Source organism: Mirounga angustirostris, unplaced genomic scaffold (assembly GCF_029215605.1).
Source record: "Mirounga angustirostris isolate CCGP_5_RB_7025 unplaced genomic scaffold, mMirAng1.0.hap1 SCAF_12, whole genome shotgun sequence".
NCBI lineage: Eukaryota > Metazoa > Chordata > Mammalia > Carnivora > Phocidae > Mirounga > Mirounga angustirostris.
The window spans coordinates 12998699-13015000 of NW_026991720.1; the positions used below are offsets into that span (position 1 = coordinate 12998699).

At 49.4% G+C, this 16302-nt stretch overlaps 1 protein-coding gene across 1 annotated transcript in view; it reads right to left on the reverse strand.

The window, feature by feature from the left end:
* Positions 1–16302, reverse strand: part of TMEM178B (transmembrane protein 178B) — a 341694-nt gene that overhangs the window by 39004 nt on the left and 286388 nt on the right. Inside the window, exon 3 of the mRNA XM_045864163.3 lies at positions 497–634. Coding sequence (XP_045720119.1) covers positions 497–634 — 138 coding nt within the window. The remainder of the gene's footprint in view (positions 1–496; positions 635–16302) is intronic.

Consider the following 16302-nt stretch of genomic DNA (forward strand, 5'->3'; position numbering starts at 1 on the left):
GGGATGCTGGACCAGTTTAGTGACCGTGACACCAGCAGAGAATAAGGGGGACAGATATAAGAGAAGGTCTAGCTCTGTCTACCACCCTTAGACTGCCTTATTTGGAAATGGTAGCAGCACTGAGGACTCATAAATCAAGGGTGAAGATAGGCTTCTGAAAAGGAAATTGCCCAGCTTCCCTCCCCCACCCCACTAAGTCCAATATGTGCATAAAATGCCGGGGCATTTTCTGAGTTCGTGCTTTCTCTGGGTCTGATACTTCTCTCCGCAACGTGGCCACAACATCTTTCCCACACCAGGCTGTCAGACCCCCGAAAGTGAAGGACCAGATCTTATTAGCCTTTGCATCCCCAGAAGCTGGAACAGTGGCAGATGGCTATGAGGAACTCAAAAAACGTTTGATGAATGAACGAATGAATGTCCCCTGGCCATTCTCCCAGAATCCCAGGAGCCAGGACTTTTGCCCCCCAAGAGGCCCCCAAGCCTGCGGCCTTACCTCCCATGAGGAAGAGAAGCCCTGCCACATACTGCATAAGGCCTCGGTCCCAGCAGCAGCCCAGCACGCCGATGATCCAGCCGAAGAGAATGATGGCCACCGCCATGCCCATGAAGCCGGCTGTCATCCTGCGCAGGTCTGTGGGGAAGCAGGGGGACAGAAGTCAGCTTCAGAACCTAGAACTCAGGGTCAAGGTGCATCCTGGCCCTGGGCAGAAGTGGGGAGCAGGAAGGCAACCTACCCTTCTCAGACAACTGAGCTCCCTTTGTAGAGGAGAGCGCCCCCGATGGCAGCTATCCTCGGGTGCAAAAAGCAGGCTAGGACAGCTGGGTTCATAAGCATCGGGGAGATCGTCATCATCTGGTGTCATTTCTTATGCACTTCCTTGGTGCCAGGTCCTTCACTAGCACTGTCCTTCCCAAGCATCTGGCTCAACCATTTGAGACAGGTACTGTCTTTATCCCTATTTGAAAAATGGAGTGAACTGCTGAAGGCCATACAGCTAACGAGTGGCAGAACAGGGCATCAAGCCCAGATCTGTGTGGTTCCTGGGCGCTACCTTTCTTACCTCCTTCTGGGCACCATCCACATCTCGGGGAGAAATGGGCCTTTGGAGGAAGGCGAGGTCTTGGCGGGCTGGCTGCACCTGCCAGGAGCTCCCTCCCTTCCCTCCAGGGTTGACTGGGCTCCCAGGGGCTCAGCTTTCCCTGCATGTGGGGCTGCAGGTGGGGAGCCACACGTCCTGCTCTCACACGGAGCCCCTGGGCAGGCCTCTTCTGCTCCCAGGACCCAGGTCGGCCCAGCTTTCTGTGTCTGGCCTTTCCCCGTCCCACGCCTCACTGACTCCACCATACAAAGCCGACGTGGGTACAGGCAGGAGAAGGGCTGTGTAGAAAGGCAGTATTTTTAGTGGAAGCGCGAGGGCAGAGCTGCTCTCACATCTCAGCCTCCCTCACTCAGCACCTTGCCCTTGGCTCTCTCGACTGCCCTCCACTGCGTGCCCCCACCAGCCTCCCACGCCCTCCCTGGCATCCAGCCTTCTTACCTCCTTCTGGGTAACACCCTAGCTGCTTGTCCTTGACTCCCCCCACCCTGCCCCAGTGCCCACTGGCCTGCAGCTCCCTGTCCACCTCTGTGGTCCATGCGGAGCCCATCCGCCAGCCCCAGTCCTGCCAATGGGGCTAAATAGGAGCAAGCCACCTGCCCTGCCTCTGCGCCCAGGGGCTTGCCTGAGCAGCCTGTAGGACCCCATGGGCATTCCCTTCCCTCAACAGGAGGGAGTGAGAGTGAGGGTAGAGGGGAGGGCACCCGACAACAAACTACATACATCCACACCCCAGGGGAGCCCGGGTCAATCTCATCTCATCCCTCACAAGTCCCCGGCAGGTTTCTGCAGACCCTGAGGGCGTCCCATCTGCTCTGTTCCTCTCCCACTCCAGTCATCCCCATCGGGAGCCATGGCAGACCCCGGCACAGTTAGGCTAGAGAACTCTCAGCCTTCTCCCCTCGGAAGGTGCACGCTCCTTGACCTGACAAGGACGATGAGACGCTGGCAAACCCTCCCCTCCCAGGAGGAGTTGGCTGGGGTGTAGGGTGGGGGGCAAAGGAGAACAGCCCGGATGGGAAGCAGGACAGGACCCTGTGGCAGAGGCAGAAATCCATCCACGGACTTCTGCCACGGATCTCATCCACAGAATCCATCCAGGTTCCTGTCCTAGCTGCTCTCCTCGGTCCTCGCCTCCCAGCCCGGAATGCCTGTCCTGGCCAGGGAGACATAATACCCATTACAGTCACTGATGGGAACTGCCAGGGCTGCCTAATTACCATGCAATTACCATGCCACACTACGCAGATCGCACTGATCGCCGATGTGGCCGGGAAGCTTCCCGGCCTGGCTCCCTGCTGCCATGCTCAGGCACCCACAGCCCGCTGGAAAGGAGAGGTGCAGTCTTTCCAGGCGCACAGGCACTTAGCCTGGGAGCTAACCACCGTGGTAGTGCTGGCCCCCATCTCCCCACACGGTTCTGCTGCCACCTCCTCAGCCCTTCTTCCTTCGCCGCCACCCATGGTCCTTTGAGTGAGCCAGGCCCGAGCTGCCTCCTTGGTGGAGAAGAAACCCCCCATTGATGTGTGAGTCCATCTGGGCTGACCCCTGGCAATGCTTCATCCACTCTCCACTGTAGTCAAGGGCAAGGAGGCGGCGGGAGTGGGGAAGGAGAGGTCAGGGTATTTTTGGAATAAAGTAAGTTCATACCCCCCTTAAACAGATCAGGAAATTTCGTTCTCTGCCCCTGTGAGACCACTGATTCCCTTTTCAGTGCATGAGGGGCTTCTCAAATCTTGGCGCCTTTGGCAGCCCTGGATAGACAACATCGCTGAAGCCAGAGAACCCCCCCCACCAACCACTGCACTTGGCCTTGCTCATGGGAAGGCCTTCCTGATCTTCAGGCTCTGCAGACCCATGGGAGCAAAGGTACTGCCTGGGGGATTACGTGGACAATGTGTCCTGTAGGATGTGTGCCCTTGGGCCTGGAATGGACAAAAGGTGCGGGACAGGAAAAGGAAATGCAATTGGAGGAAGTGGGAAGGTCATCATGGTTGCAGAGGAAAGCCAAGTCTAGGACTTAAGAGGAAAGGCAGAGAGGCAGGGGCATGAAGAAGATAATTTCTCTTGCAAAAGTTCTGAGACAGGGAACCGTCACCTGTGTCCCAAGTCTGAGTGGGGCTGTGGTCCTCGGGCACAGATTAGGGGCACTTTGTCAGCAAAAGCTGAGGGCTGGGCTAAGTTGTTGATCTGGAAAGCAGGATGAAGACCAGAGGTCAGGCCCAAATATTTTCACTGGCCGGGAGGATTTTTACCGTCACCCCATGAAGCTGATTTTGCAGAGCCATGCATGTGTGGTTGGGTATCTTGTCCTCGGACCTATGTAGTAATTCAGTGCAGCCACCGCAACAGCTTGCAAGGGATACAGGACAAGAAATAGTCCTATCTTCCAGACAAGGAAAGCAAGATCCAAAGAAGTTAAATAATTTATCGACAAACCAGTGACATAAAGGAGGAGTGAGTTGTGTGGGAAAATAAAATTAGTAATGCAGTTAAAGACCTACTGGGTTGTCATGGCGATTGAACAAATATATCGAGCATTTCTTCCTCCCAAATACGCTGAGAACTATGATTCCGTGATTTTTTTTTTTTTTTCCCAAAGATAGGCATCCACAAGGATGGGCAAGCACGACAGGAAACAACCCAGGACCAGAAGCGGCAAAGCCGGTGGACGGTGCACTTGGCTAGAGCCAAACTAGATGCAGCTGCGGGCAAGCTGCAAACCAACCCACCGCAGTGCCCAGAGACCCATGAAGGGGCAGCCTCAGGTTCTTCTGGATCAGGCCATTAGTTACCCAGAGGGGAGGAGCATAAACAACCAGGATTTGGTGGAAGCCATGTGAGATGGAACTAGATCCCTTGATTCCCTCACCCACCCCACAACGCTGGGGTCTCCCTGCCCCCCCTCCCCAGGGAGGTAGAGTAGGGGTACCTAGCACTGCGGTTGACAAGCTCAGCGAGGCTCATTCTTCGTAGGTGATTAAGTGACCGTTCACATATAGAATGTTGAATGCTTGCCCCTGGGACCCTGGCCCCCTTCTACTCAGCCCCCACATGCTGACTGCCTGGCTTCTGCCATCTAATCCGGGGACCGGGAGAGGTCTTTCCAGTGATGACCAGCACAGGAGGAAAGACCTAGGTACCCAGCACTGGGGGAGCCCCACAGGCAGCCCATCCCACCATTCTACCATGGAGCTTCCCATTGACAAGCCCCCCCCAACCCAGTGCTTCCAGGCAGCGCTCTGGCCCCGCCCCCTGACAATCCAGTACCTATAACCTGGGCGCCAAAGAACTTGAGGAAACAAGCCACAGAGAGAAGAGGCAACAATTCAAAATTATTATTAATATTCCCAGAGAGGCAAGACACGAAACGTATTTTGTCTCCATGAAATAAGAACAGGAGTCTATTGAAAACATCTGGAGAACAAAACCAACCCCTTCAAATAGCGGAGTCAAAGTCACTGAAATTTGTATTATAAAATCGATTCTAATTTATGTATTAACAGGCTATCATGTTCCTAAAAAAAGATGTAAGGAGGCTTACAGGACACACACGGTGTAGCAGGATAAAAATAATGAGAAAATGAAGGGAACAGAAAATAAAGGGAAGAAGCAGCTGGATCTCACATGCATGTGGGAGGTCCTTAGGAAGGACATGATGCTTGCTGTACCTGAATTGAAAGGTAGTACACATGATTTCCATTGTCTTGAAATCTTTGTTGTTTCCTGTTTGCACTTGAGTCAATCCCATTTGCCGCTCTGCCTGTGGAATGATCCAGGTGCTGACGAAGGCCTCATTCCTGCCCATCTGCATTGCCCTGTGTGCCTACTTCCTCTCCTCGGGAGTAAGAGACTGCCTGTTTCACTCTCTGTGAAGGGTTGGATTTTGCATCCAGGAACTTAACATAGCTTGTATTACATTCCCCATTTCTTCCTGCCTTCTTAGAAAAGAAAGAAAACCCAACTCATGTATCTGAAGCCTTGTGAAAATATTATGCAGGGTGGACCTAAGAAAAATCCCCTTAGAAAGAGCCCGGGATGATGAGTTGGACTCTGAGGGCCAAAGCTGAGATAAAGAAAAATCTCATGAATCCTACTGGGTTCGAGCCCATCATCTGTATTCCATGATCCGAATGCTTAACATTCTAAGTTTTGAAATGAGAAAGGTGCATTCTCAACTTTTTAGAAAAAGAATTTAGTTCAGCACAGTGGAAATGGTGTGCAAAAGGGGGTGGATAGTGAGGGGGGATGGAGGATGAAAGGCAAGGGGTACCATTAAATAGAACCAGAAAAAGCAGGTCTCCCTCACAGAAAAATTTTGATTTTGAAGTTTACACTCCTATTAACATTTAAATTGAAAGGTATTGCTTGCAACTCTACACGGGGAAACCAGGATATCTGCATTTAAATAAATACCACTTAGGGAAAATAAATATGGGCTCTGAATATCTTTCTATTTGCTCTTTAAAGACCTTGCACAGAAAAATGATGATGATTGTAATTTTTTTTCTCATCAAAAAACCCCCCTCAACCCTACAAAAAACAGTGAGGGTAAGTATGCGTTAGACCCTCCTGAGATGGTACCCAGTGGAGATGGGGGGAAGGATGCTGTATTTAATAGCCCCAGAGTCAAGAGTGTGGAGTGACCAGCAACTCCATGGTCCTCACTGGCCACATGGGGCACGTCTGGGTTAGCCTTGTTTGCTGCAAGTTCTCACTCTGCATGATATGAGCATATCACTCAGGCTCCAAGGGTGGAAGAGTGTGGGCTGCCTTGGGAGCTGAACATTCATTCACAAATTCATCAGTCCCTTGGGGTTCAAGGTCACAGGAACTGGAAGGTAGAACAAGATGGTGAGGCCAGAACTCAAGTGTTTTTTGCCCCCAAGGGATCAGCCTGGGAAGCCAGAAAGAGAGTCTGCAATGAACATGTCAGCTATGGGATTCACTCAGGACAAACGGATTCAAATGAAAAGGAATATTCCAGGACCAAATTACTGCACACCAACCATGTCTGAAGCAAGTGGGGGTCTGGTTCTGGGCAACCATATAGAGATTTGAGAATTGGGGATGGAAGCCCAGATTCTCGGACTCAGGCTGCCTGGTTCAACATATGGCCCTGCCCTGTACTGGCTGTGTGAACTTGAGCAGGTTAGCCCATCTCTCTGGATCTCCGTCTCTGCACTTGTGAGCGGAGGTTATGACAGTACTTGCTTCGGAGGGTTATTAAGAGGATTAAGTCAGGGGCGCCTGGGTGGCTCAGTCGGTTGAGCGTCTGCCTTAGGCTCAGGTCATGGGATCGAGCCCCGCATCGGGTTCCATGCTCGGCGGGGAGCCTGCTTCTCCCTCTCCCTCTGCCTGCCTGTCTGCCTACTTGTGCTCTCTCTCTCTGTCAAATAAATAAATAAAATCTTTAAAAAATAAAATAAAAAAAAGAGGATTAAGTCAGTTAATATGTCTAAAATGCTTAGAACAGAAGCTAGCACAAAGCTAGAGCTACAGAAACATGTATAGAAATGGAAGTCACTTACAGTCACTCTCTTTTTCACGTTCCCCATCTCTTGCATTTGCTGTCCGTAGCATAAGAAGGGCTGAGGAACAAGTCAGGGTTAGCCCCTAATTAAAGATCGGGTACCCAGAGGGAAGAGCCTTCTAGAGTCTGTTCTTGTGCCTCTCGGGTACCTAGAGAAGCTGATGGGAAGGCTGCATCTTTCTATTTATTACTACTGAGATGCACCCACCCCGGAGTGTGGATGCTTCCTCTCCTCTGAGGACCAAGCAGCTGGAGGCTGCAGCAGCTGATGGCAGAGATGCTGGTGGCCACAGTGGCGGTCAGAACCCTGGGCTCTCGCAGCGAGTGCTGCTCCACAGACTAGAAGGGAGAGACACGGGCAGGACCCCGACTCCGCTGCGAGGGCTCCCGCGATCGTTCATTAAAACTGAAACAGAGAAGTAGCTAATGGGAGACTTGGCCTACAGCTTTCTTTTAGAGTGTAAGTTGGTTCAGCATAATGTGGCTATATTTAGAAAGTTATTTTTATGTGAAAACAAAACAGCTCTTAGGTCTGCCTGACTTGCTTTGATCCCTGAAAGGTCCTTCAGAACTGTCCTCTGCCTACCCCTGTGTCTCCATCTCCCTCCAAGCCCCCCAGGCTCCAGTCATAGTGGACGGAGACTCCCCCCTCTGTCCTTGAGGGCACTGTGCTCTCTGCCGACATGGCTGCCCACCTGCTTGGCCTGCAAGCTTCTCATCATCCTTAAAGGTATCCCTAACAGGTGGCGCCTGGGTGGCTCAGTCGTTAAGCGTCTGCCTTCAGCTCAGGTCATGATCCCAGGGTCCTGGGATCGAGCCCCACATCGGGCTCCCTGCTCGGCGGGAAGCCTGCTTCTCCCTCTCCCTCTGCCCTGCCCCCAACTCATGCTCTCTCTCAAATAAATAAATAAAATATAAAATTAAAAAAAAAAAAAAAGGTATCCCTAACAAGTCAACATCTGGGAGGCTTCCAGACGCTGGTGTCCGGTGCCCGGGCTCCTCCAGCCCTTCTCAGGTATCTTCGTGCAATCACTCATGTCTCCCTCCCTCCAGTAAATGCAAGCTTGTTCAGGGCTGTGCTCATGTCTGGGTGTCTTTCCCATCCCCGGTGTATTGCCAGACATAAGCAGGTGCTCAATAAATGTTGGCTAAATGAGCTCACCATCCCACCCTGCCACAATTACTAAAACTGTGTGCAGCATGGCATAAAATAGGGTGAGGGGGATGTACCTGCCCAATTCAATGCCCTGCAGTGACTCAAATGTCACAGTGACTTGAAGCCTATTTCTTTCTCCTGCAATCTGATTTTATTTTTAAAAGCCAATAGTACCTATTGCTTAACAATCCCATCATACAGTTGTTTATTGTATACAAACAAAACATCACCGTAGGTCCAGGTTCCAGATCACATCGAGCCATGTGGCGTGGCTTAATGAAACAGGATACCCCACAGATTCCAAGCCCAACAGACCTTTCTGCACCGCACCTCCCCCCAGGTCAGGAAGAGATCGTCGGGGGAAAGATAGTTGCTGTAGAACCAAGAAGTGGTTTCTGGGTCAGAAGACAGGCTTGAGCTTCCCCCTCCTCATCCCTACCTCCGGAGTCAAGAGCTGCCATAAATAGGGATATTATGTGATGCTGCCACATACAAATCACATCCATTGTCAAAACAATGGAAGGCAAATTGCAAAATGTGTACTCGCCTGATGAGCTAGGTCAGCAGCTAAACCAAGTGCCTGGAGAGAAGGAAGAAGGGAAAAAAAGCCCAGAAGTGAGAAGCAGAGTTCCAAACCCCCCAAAAATCACAAGAATCCCTTCTCCCTGTAGCCCCATTGCTACACTAAGGGCAGAAACCATAGAAGGGAAAGACAAAAAGGAAACTCAACTTCACCAACCAGACACACCTGGGGAGACCCCGCTCAGCACCTCGCCCTCTGTGCCCTGGGTCTTCCTACTGGGAGTGAGGAGCTAGACCAGTACAATCTGCCATTCCATCTTGAGACGCTCCCACGTCCCCTCCTCTGTATCATGTGTCACGGACAGCTGTTCTGAGGGCACAGTACGGAAATCAGTGTGGCTTGGCAAGCCTGTGTCCCCGGAAAGTCCCCACCAAGCAATCAGAAGATGCAAGCTTTAAAGCACACAGGCACCTTACAGGGTGCTCTCTTTCCACAAAAGTGCCGTGGGTGCCGGAGAATGGGCTGATGACAGATAATCTGAAAAGCCTAGGGAAAGGGAAGATAAACAGGCATGAACCTTTATTGTGTATTTACTATGGGCCGTCGTCGTGTTGGGTAATTTACATAGACGTGTCCAGTCAGCCTCTGAATGGCTCTGGAAAGTAGATGTCACTTTTCTCATTTTGTAGACTCGGAAAGTGAGACAAGGGAATTTCAGCCAGTGACCCAGAGACCAAGGTCACCAGCCAGGAAGAGGCAGGTCTGGGAAAGGGCCTCGGTCTGCCCGTGCCCCTTCCATTCCTCAGACCTTTCCAGATTCGGTGCCACCTCAGACCCCAGAAGAGAACTTAACATTCAGTAGAATGTAATGGAATATGATTTGGCTATTACAATTATTCTTCTGAAGAATGTCAACGACAAGGGAAAGTTCAAAATAGACTATTAAATGAAAAGTAACACACTTACTCTGGACGACCCCCGCAGTGCAGGTGTGTGTGTGCATCGAGCACGTACACCCACGTGGGCAGTGCAAGGAAGAATACACCACCTGTTAACAGGGAGCATTTCTGTAGGTCTGCAACCTCTTCAGGAGCTTCCTGGGTGAAATCTGAAACTGGCTCCCAGGTATACAGGGCAGGAGGGACGGAAGAGAGAGGCAGGCCACTCCATGTTCGTAGGTGGCAGGTTTAATGAGCAAGGGAACTGACTTATGAGGCTTATCTTGGGCACCGCAAGATAAGCAGACCTCCACACCTGCCCACCAAATCTTAGAAGTTTATGTAGAGGCTTCAGCTGGGTTCAGTCACGTATACCGTCCAGATGGTCTCACTACCACATCACTATCTCAAGGCTGTGTCCTTGGGGGCCACCTCTGGGAGGAGGAAAGGCCATCAGAACCCATATTCCAAGGACAGGGAATGGATCAGAAGCCTCGGAGGGCCAGGGTCCAGCTCCCAGGTCAACCAGTGGTCACATCCTCTTGATGACCTCCCCAACACTTTCTGGGGTGTGATATTTGGGATTTTGTTTGTTCTTTTCTACACTGGGAACATGTGCTTTAACAATCAGATTTGGAATTCTCTGGAGCTTTACTGTTTTTAAAGTTCAAAGTCCAAATAATGAGGCAACCTGCCCTACTGTGACAAAAGACGGGGATACCCAGCCGGGCCACAGATTTCCTGATGAGTACTGCCTTTTCAAAGACAAACTACCACGGAATAGTTTCTTTTTAACAGTGGGAGCTAAAGACCTGCCATGCTCCTCCCCAGCTAACAGTGCGTCCTGCGGAAACATCTACGATTAGACCTCAGAGCCTCCTCCACCTCACAGCCCCACACAGACCAGCATGAGTGGATGGTCAGGAGCAGGCTCCAACTTGCCAGTGCCCACAGTGGAGCTACCCCAGAACCTCCAAAAACTCACACAGATGTCTACAGCAATCTCCTTCGGCCCAAACGTCCCTTCCGCCATGGAGATCCCCATGAACAAAGCCCTGCAATATCTGTTTGAATGGCATGATGGTGTAAAAACCGAACAAGCAAACATAACACTGAACGTTATGTTCGAAGACCTGCATTTGAGTCCTGGTTCTCCATATGCTGGCTGAATGCACTGTACGGGTCCCAGCTAAACTCTTGGTTCTGAGGCCTCACGGCTGCAAACAACAGAGGACGAGCCCCCTCCCTCCATCTTCTAAAGCTGGCCGGTCCAGTAGGGTAGCCACCAGCCGCACGAGTACTTGCAATCGCTACTGAGTACCTGCACTGAGACACGTGTAAGTGGAAAATACAAACCAGCTGTCAAAGACTCGGTATGGATATTGCAGGAATAATTTTTTATTGATTACATGTTGATGAATGGCTTAGATAAAATGTTATTAATTTTATCTGCTTCTTTTTATGTGTTTAACGTGGCTAAAAGAGACTTAAAATGAGACGTGTGGTTTGCAGTCTATTTCTATGGGACAGCACTGTTCTAAGAAGAGGTGTTAAGACCTAGTGCTGAATGTGCTAGAAGGAGCCCTGAGCTAGTTCTGCAACCTGTAGGGCACTCGGCACCTTCGGTTTACATATAACGGGAGACTTCTCCCCACTCCCATGGGAGCTTCCCCACTCCTCCACCAGCACCACTTTAAGCCGGGGAAAGGGCCCTCGAGAGTGCCATTTGGAGAGGTGCCCACAGGTGCCTTAGAGTGTAGCAGATGGTACCTACATGTGGCCTGAGAAAATGAGGCAAGAAGCTGGTTAAGGACACCTGTGGCCACAGAGCGATGACAAAGCCACGCATCCAGAGTCCGGTAGGGGAAGGCACCTGGGCTTCCTGCACGGACCACATGAAAGCCAATGAAGAGTAAGGTTCCCTTGGAAAGACTCCATCGAAGAATTTTGCCTGTAGGGGTATGATGACTACAACAGGAAGGGTCTCCATGGTGGGATGGCAGCAACTATGGGGGCTGAGGGGGGAGTGGGGACCAGGTCAGCTGGAGGCCACAGTGGATGTCAGTCCCCATGAAGCTCCTCCAAAGGAATCACAAAGGTGCCCCAGAGAAGATAGAGCCAGCCCCCGAGCCTTACCACGTGCAAGGCGCCAACTCAGAGAGCAGTCACACCAGGCCCTAGACCCTGTGGGTGGTTTACCTGTCCTCCCCGCCCCTCCCAACCCTAGAGGAACCAGAGCTAGTAGGGCTCAGGGGTGGCAGGTGGGACAATGAGAATAAAAGACTGTACAGATCTCTCTTCTCACTGCAGGTTTCCAAGAGTGGGGCCAACCCAAGCTAGGAAAGGGAGGAGATTTAAATTAGACACAAGGCTGAAAGTCTGCCACCACATCGGACTCGAATTTTAATATCTGCAAATGAAAGTTTACTCATACCTGAAAGTTACTGCCCCCACCCCCCAAATCTGTGCAATTTCCCATAGAGGTCATCTCGGAATGGGGATGGGAGATCAGACAGAATGACCTTAAAAGGTTATAGCAAGAAATAGATAAACTTGTAGGCTGCAGCCTTTTCGTTAAGGTGGTTATAGATGACCCTTATACAAGTCATATCTGTGCCAAGAATGATGATAATAAAGTGAGCTTTCTTTTTCTAAGCCAGGCATGTCCTGAGCACCTCCTTCACATGACCACATTTAATCTTCCCAACAAATTGAGGAGTTTATCATTCCCTTTTACTGATGAGATAATAAGGAACTTGCCCCAAGTCAGGCAGCTTAGAAGTGGGAGACTCCAAATCCCAGGCTCTTAATCACCGTGCCCTCCAGCCTCCTAGAGTCGCTGATCAAATGAGATCTGTGACAGCCCTTTGTAAACACTAAAGTGTTACCACAAACACCAGTGATTATTCATGTTCATTGCCAGCCTACAAGGCAGAGGAACAGATACAGTGGAACCAGTGGGCATTCCTGGTGTTACCTAATGTGTATGTAGCAGGCTCGGGGCATACAGTCATTACAAACAACATAGGGAATATGAGTCCAATAAATCTTTATCCCCCCACCCTGAAAAATCTTTAAATTTGCAACACTGGGAAAGTTTGTTTTCTAATTTTTAAGTATGATAAAGAAGTCTAAGGGAGGTGTGCTTACGTCTGTCCACGTACAAGCGAAAATGTTTCCCACAGCCCATGTGCACAGGACAGCAGGAGCAGGTGGTGGGGCAGAGAAAAGGGTATTTGGGAGAAGCAAGAACCATGGAGTAGTGGTGAGCACTGTCCTGGGAGCGGAGCTGGCCTTTGATCCTGTCCAGTCTCAGCTAAGTCACATTATTTCTCTGTTCGCCTGTCTGCTTTCTGAAATGGGGGTGGTAATACCTTTCCTGCCTAGAGCTCTGGGGGTAGGGATGATTCTACTCCAGCGGGTGCGCTTCCTAGCCTCATCTTTGCAATATGTCAGCCCACCCCTATCTTAAGAGATAGCGCACAACTCAAAAATAAAGAGCATCATTAAAACAATAATACGTAATACTACATACACAATACATCATGAAGTCATTTTTGAGGAGTGCTGAATCATCTTAAATCAAATCAATGCTCCGGTTCGTGCACGTCCCGCAGGCTGGGAGTCCCCATGCATGAGACAGCAGTGCCCCCCTCCCCCCACTGTGGTTCTCTCCCATTAAGTGGATCCTTGGTAGTGGCCAGTGATGAGCAAGTGGACTTGGGTGACCTCTCCTTTCCCCTTGTGCCTTCCTCTGTGGCTTTCCTGACTTGTTTTTGGAGGCTGAGACCCAGGCTTCTTTGGTAGGTGGTTAAAGCTCATTCAAATAAAGATCTTGCCAAGAAAAGGAATTCTGTAGGAAAAAACTAAAGTTATATCCTACCCTCCACGTGAAAACAATTCCATTCTCAGAAAGTCTCTCTTTGGGGGCATCCCATATGCATTTATTTATTCATCAATGCATTTTCATCAAGCAGCTGCTACATGTAACAACAAAACTGAATTCAGTCACCGAAACCGAGTCCCTGGCTTCATGACATCTTCTTTCCGGGGAGAAAGACAAACTTCATACGTAGACGTGAACATATACATGTCAGGTCACAAGACAAACTACATACCTATACACAAACACACATGTCTACATACAAAGATAAATGCTATGAAAGAAAATTAAATAAGTAAGGGGGACAAGATGCAGTGGGGTGCTGGTGAGGGTTGCTGTTTAATGTACAGAGATTAGGAAAGCTCTCCTAAGAATGTGACATTTAAGTGGACCCCGAGGAAGTGAAGGAATAGACAAGTGGATATCTGGAGGAAAAGCATTCCAGGAAGAGGGAACAGCTGGAGCAAAATTGCCAAGGCAGGAATCTATTTACCATATTTGAGGAACAAGAAGACCTCATATTCTATATAATCCTGCATAATATTCTCTTCACAATTATAAAACCATGCTGACTTAGAGCCACCATGATCAATCTTGGTGATCAACTGAAAACAAAGAAGTCGGGACACCTGGGTGGCTCAGTCGTTAAGCGTCTGCCTTTGGCTCAGGTCATGGTCCCAGATCCTGGGATCGAGCCCCACATCGGGCTCCCTGCTCGGCGGGAAGCCTGCTTCTCCCTCTCCCACTCCCCCTGCTTGTGTTCCCTCTCTCGCTGTGTCTCTTTGTCAAATAAATAAAATCTTTAAAAAAAAAAAAAAAGGGAAGAAAACAAAGAAGTACTTTCTACACCAGCTAAGTTCTCTTAGAACTTAGGGGGAAAAGATCAGTAGAATTGATAGAAATTAGTGACTGAGTGTGTGAGGCACAGAGAAGGGTGAGTTGCTGGTAACTCCTAGGCTTCTGACTTGGATGATGGGAAATGGTGATGTCATTGACCAAGATATAGAATAGAAGAAAAGGCGGGGCACCTGGATGGCTCATTTGGTTAAGTGTCCGACTCTTGATTTTGGCTCAGGTCATAATCTCGGGGTCATAAGATTGATCCCCGTGGGCACCTGGGTGGCTCAGTTGGTTAAGCGACTGCCTTCAGCTCAGGTCATGATCCTGGAGTCCCGGGATCGAGTCCCGCATCGGGCTCCCTGCTCAGCGGGGGGTCTGCTTCTCCGTCTGACCCTCTTCCCTCTCGTGCTCTCTGTCTCTCATTCTCTCTCTCAAATAAATAAATAAAATCTTTAAAAAAAAAAAATCGATCCCCGTGTCAGGCTCCACACTCAGTGGGGAGTCTGATTGAGATTCTCTCCTTCTCCTTCTGCCCCTCCCCCTGCTGGCATGCACGCTCTCTCTCTCAAATAAATAAATCTTAAAAAAAAAAAAAAGGAGAAGAAGAAAAGGCATAGAGTATTGCTTCTCTGCTTGGATTTATTTCCATTTCCTTTTATATTTTTTGGAGGGGGGATGGGAGGAAGGATGGGAAGGACAGGTCTTAGAAGAGAAGGATGTGAAGTTCAGTTTGTTAAATGCCTAATAGACACATAACTGTAAAGGTCCATTATGGCACCGGATGTATGGGTCTCATGCCTGGGAAAGATTACTATTTGAGATACTGATATGAGAATCATGTAAAGCTGTAGGATTGAAGGCCTGCTGTCCCAGGGTAGGTGAATAAAAATGAGAAGAAGGCTAAGGATAGAATTTGAAGACCAATATTGAAGGGAAGAGAAGAGGGAGAGAAGGAGGAGAATGGATGGTCCAACCGGGTCAGGCAAAATCCAGCATGAAGGATATCACGGAAGTGAAAGGAACAAAGAATTTCAATGATCTTCATGTTGTTGGGATCAAATAAGACATAATGTCATAAGACATTCAGCAAAGATTTGCTGAGCACCCACCGTGTGCCAGGCATTGTGCCAGCAATAGGGAACGCAGTAGATCATAAAATTGGCATGGTCTGTCCCACGTGGAGCTTACTAGATTTGTAACTAGGTCCCTCCTGATCTTGGCAAACACTCTTTAACGGAAGTCAGCCTCATTGAGTTACTAGGAATGAATGGGAGATAAGGAATAAAAGTCACTTAGATACTGTGCCTTCAAGTAGGCTGACTGTAAAGAGGAGGGAGAAGGAGTGACAGGCGGGAACACAGACTAGGACTTTTCTTTTGTTGAAATATGCAAGATTGAGTCTATTTCCATGCAGAGGAGGAAGACTTAGCAGAGGGGAATAGGCCTGAAGAGATCGGAGACAACATCCTTGTATGTGCTCTGCATTTTATCCAAATCCAAAAGTCAGACCCACACACACTCGGGAAGGTCCCTGATCCCACTGGACAAATGTGGGCAGCAGAGCCTTGTGGTGAAAAGGACTGAATATGGAGGTCAGACTCTCTGGACTTGACCTCTAGAACTACCACTTACTAGCTGCGGGGCCTTACCTGTGCCTGTTTCCTTTTCCACGGAATAAGAATAGTAGCTACCTCAAAGATTGCTGTGAGGATTATATCTGTATATTACTTAGAGGCTGGCACAAAGTAAGTGCTTCATAAATGCCCAGAAAGTAAGGCCTGGAAACAGACACACCATACACACTTACACCCACATATGTACATGCAGTGGAAGGAGTTGAGAAACAAGGTGAAGCTTGGTAGAGGGGAGGAGGGTTTGAAAGAGGGTGAGTATCAGTGAGAGACACCTTCCCTTTCCAGAGTCACTCAGGGCTCAGTTCAGACCCCGTCCTCTTGAGCACTTCTACCCAGAACCACCCATTCTGTAGGAAGGGCCCACCATGTAGCACACCTGTGGACTGGACCTCTCCCTTACTGGACACTCCTTCATTCATTGACTCATTCACCTGGCCATCATTTGTGGAGCTCCATCTTTAATCCAGGTCTTGTTGTATAAATATGGGTAAGACACCAGCCCTCCCTCGAGAAGGTTGCTGATCCATAAACCCTTGGATCTTCTCTCCTACCGTCTGCTATGTCTTGTAGAGTCATTCAACCACTTGGAAAAACGAGACAACATTACTTCTTTTTGTCTCTTAAAACATCTAATACATAGGAGGAGTTCTAAAGCTCCATAGAATGAAGGAATGAGTCTATTCCATTTGGTAAAT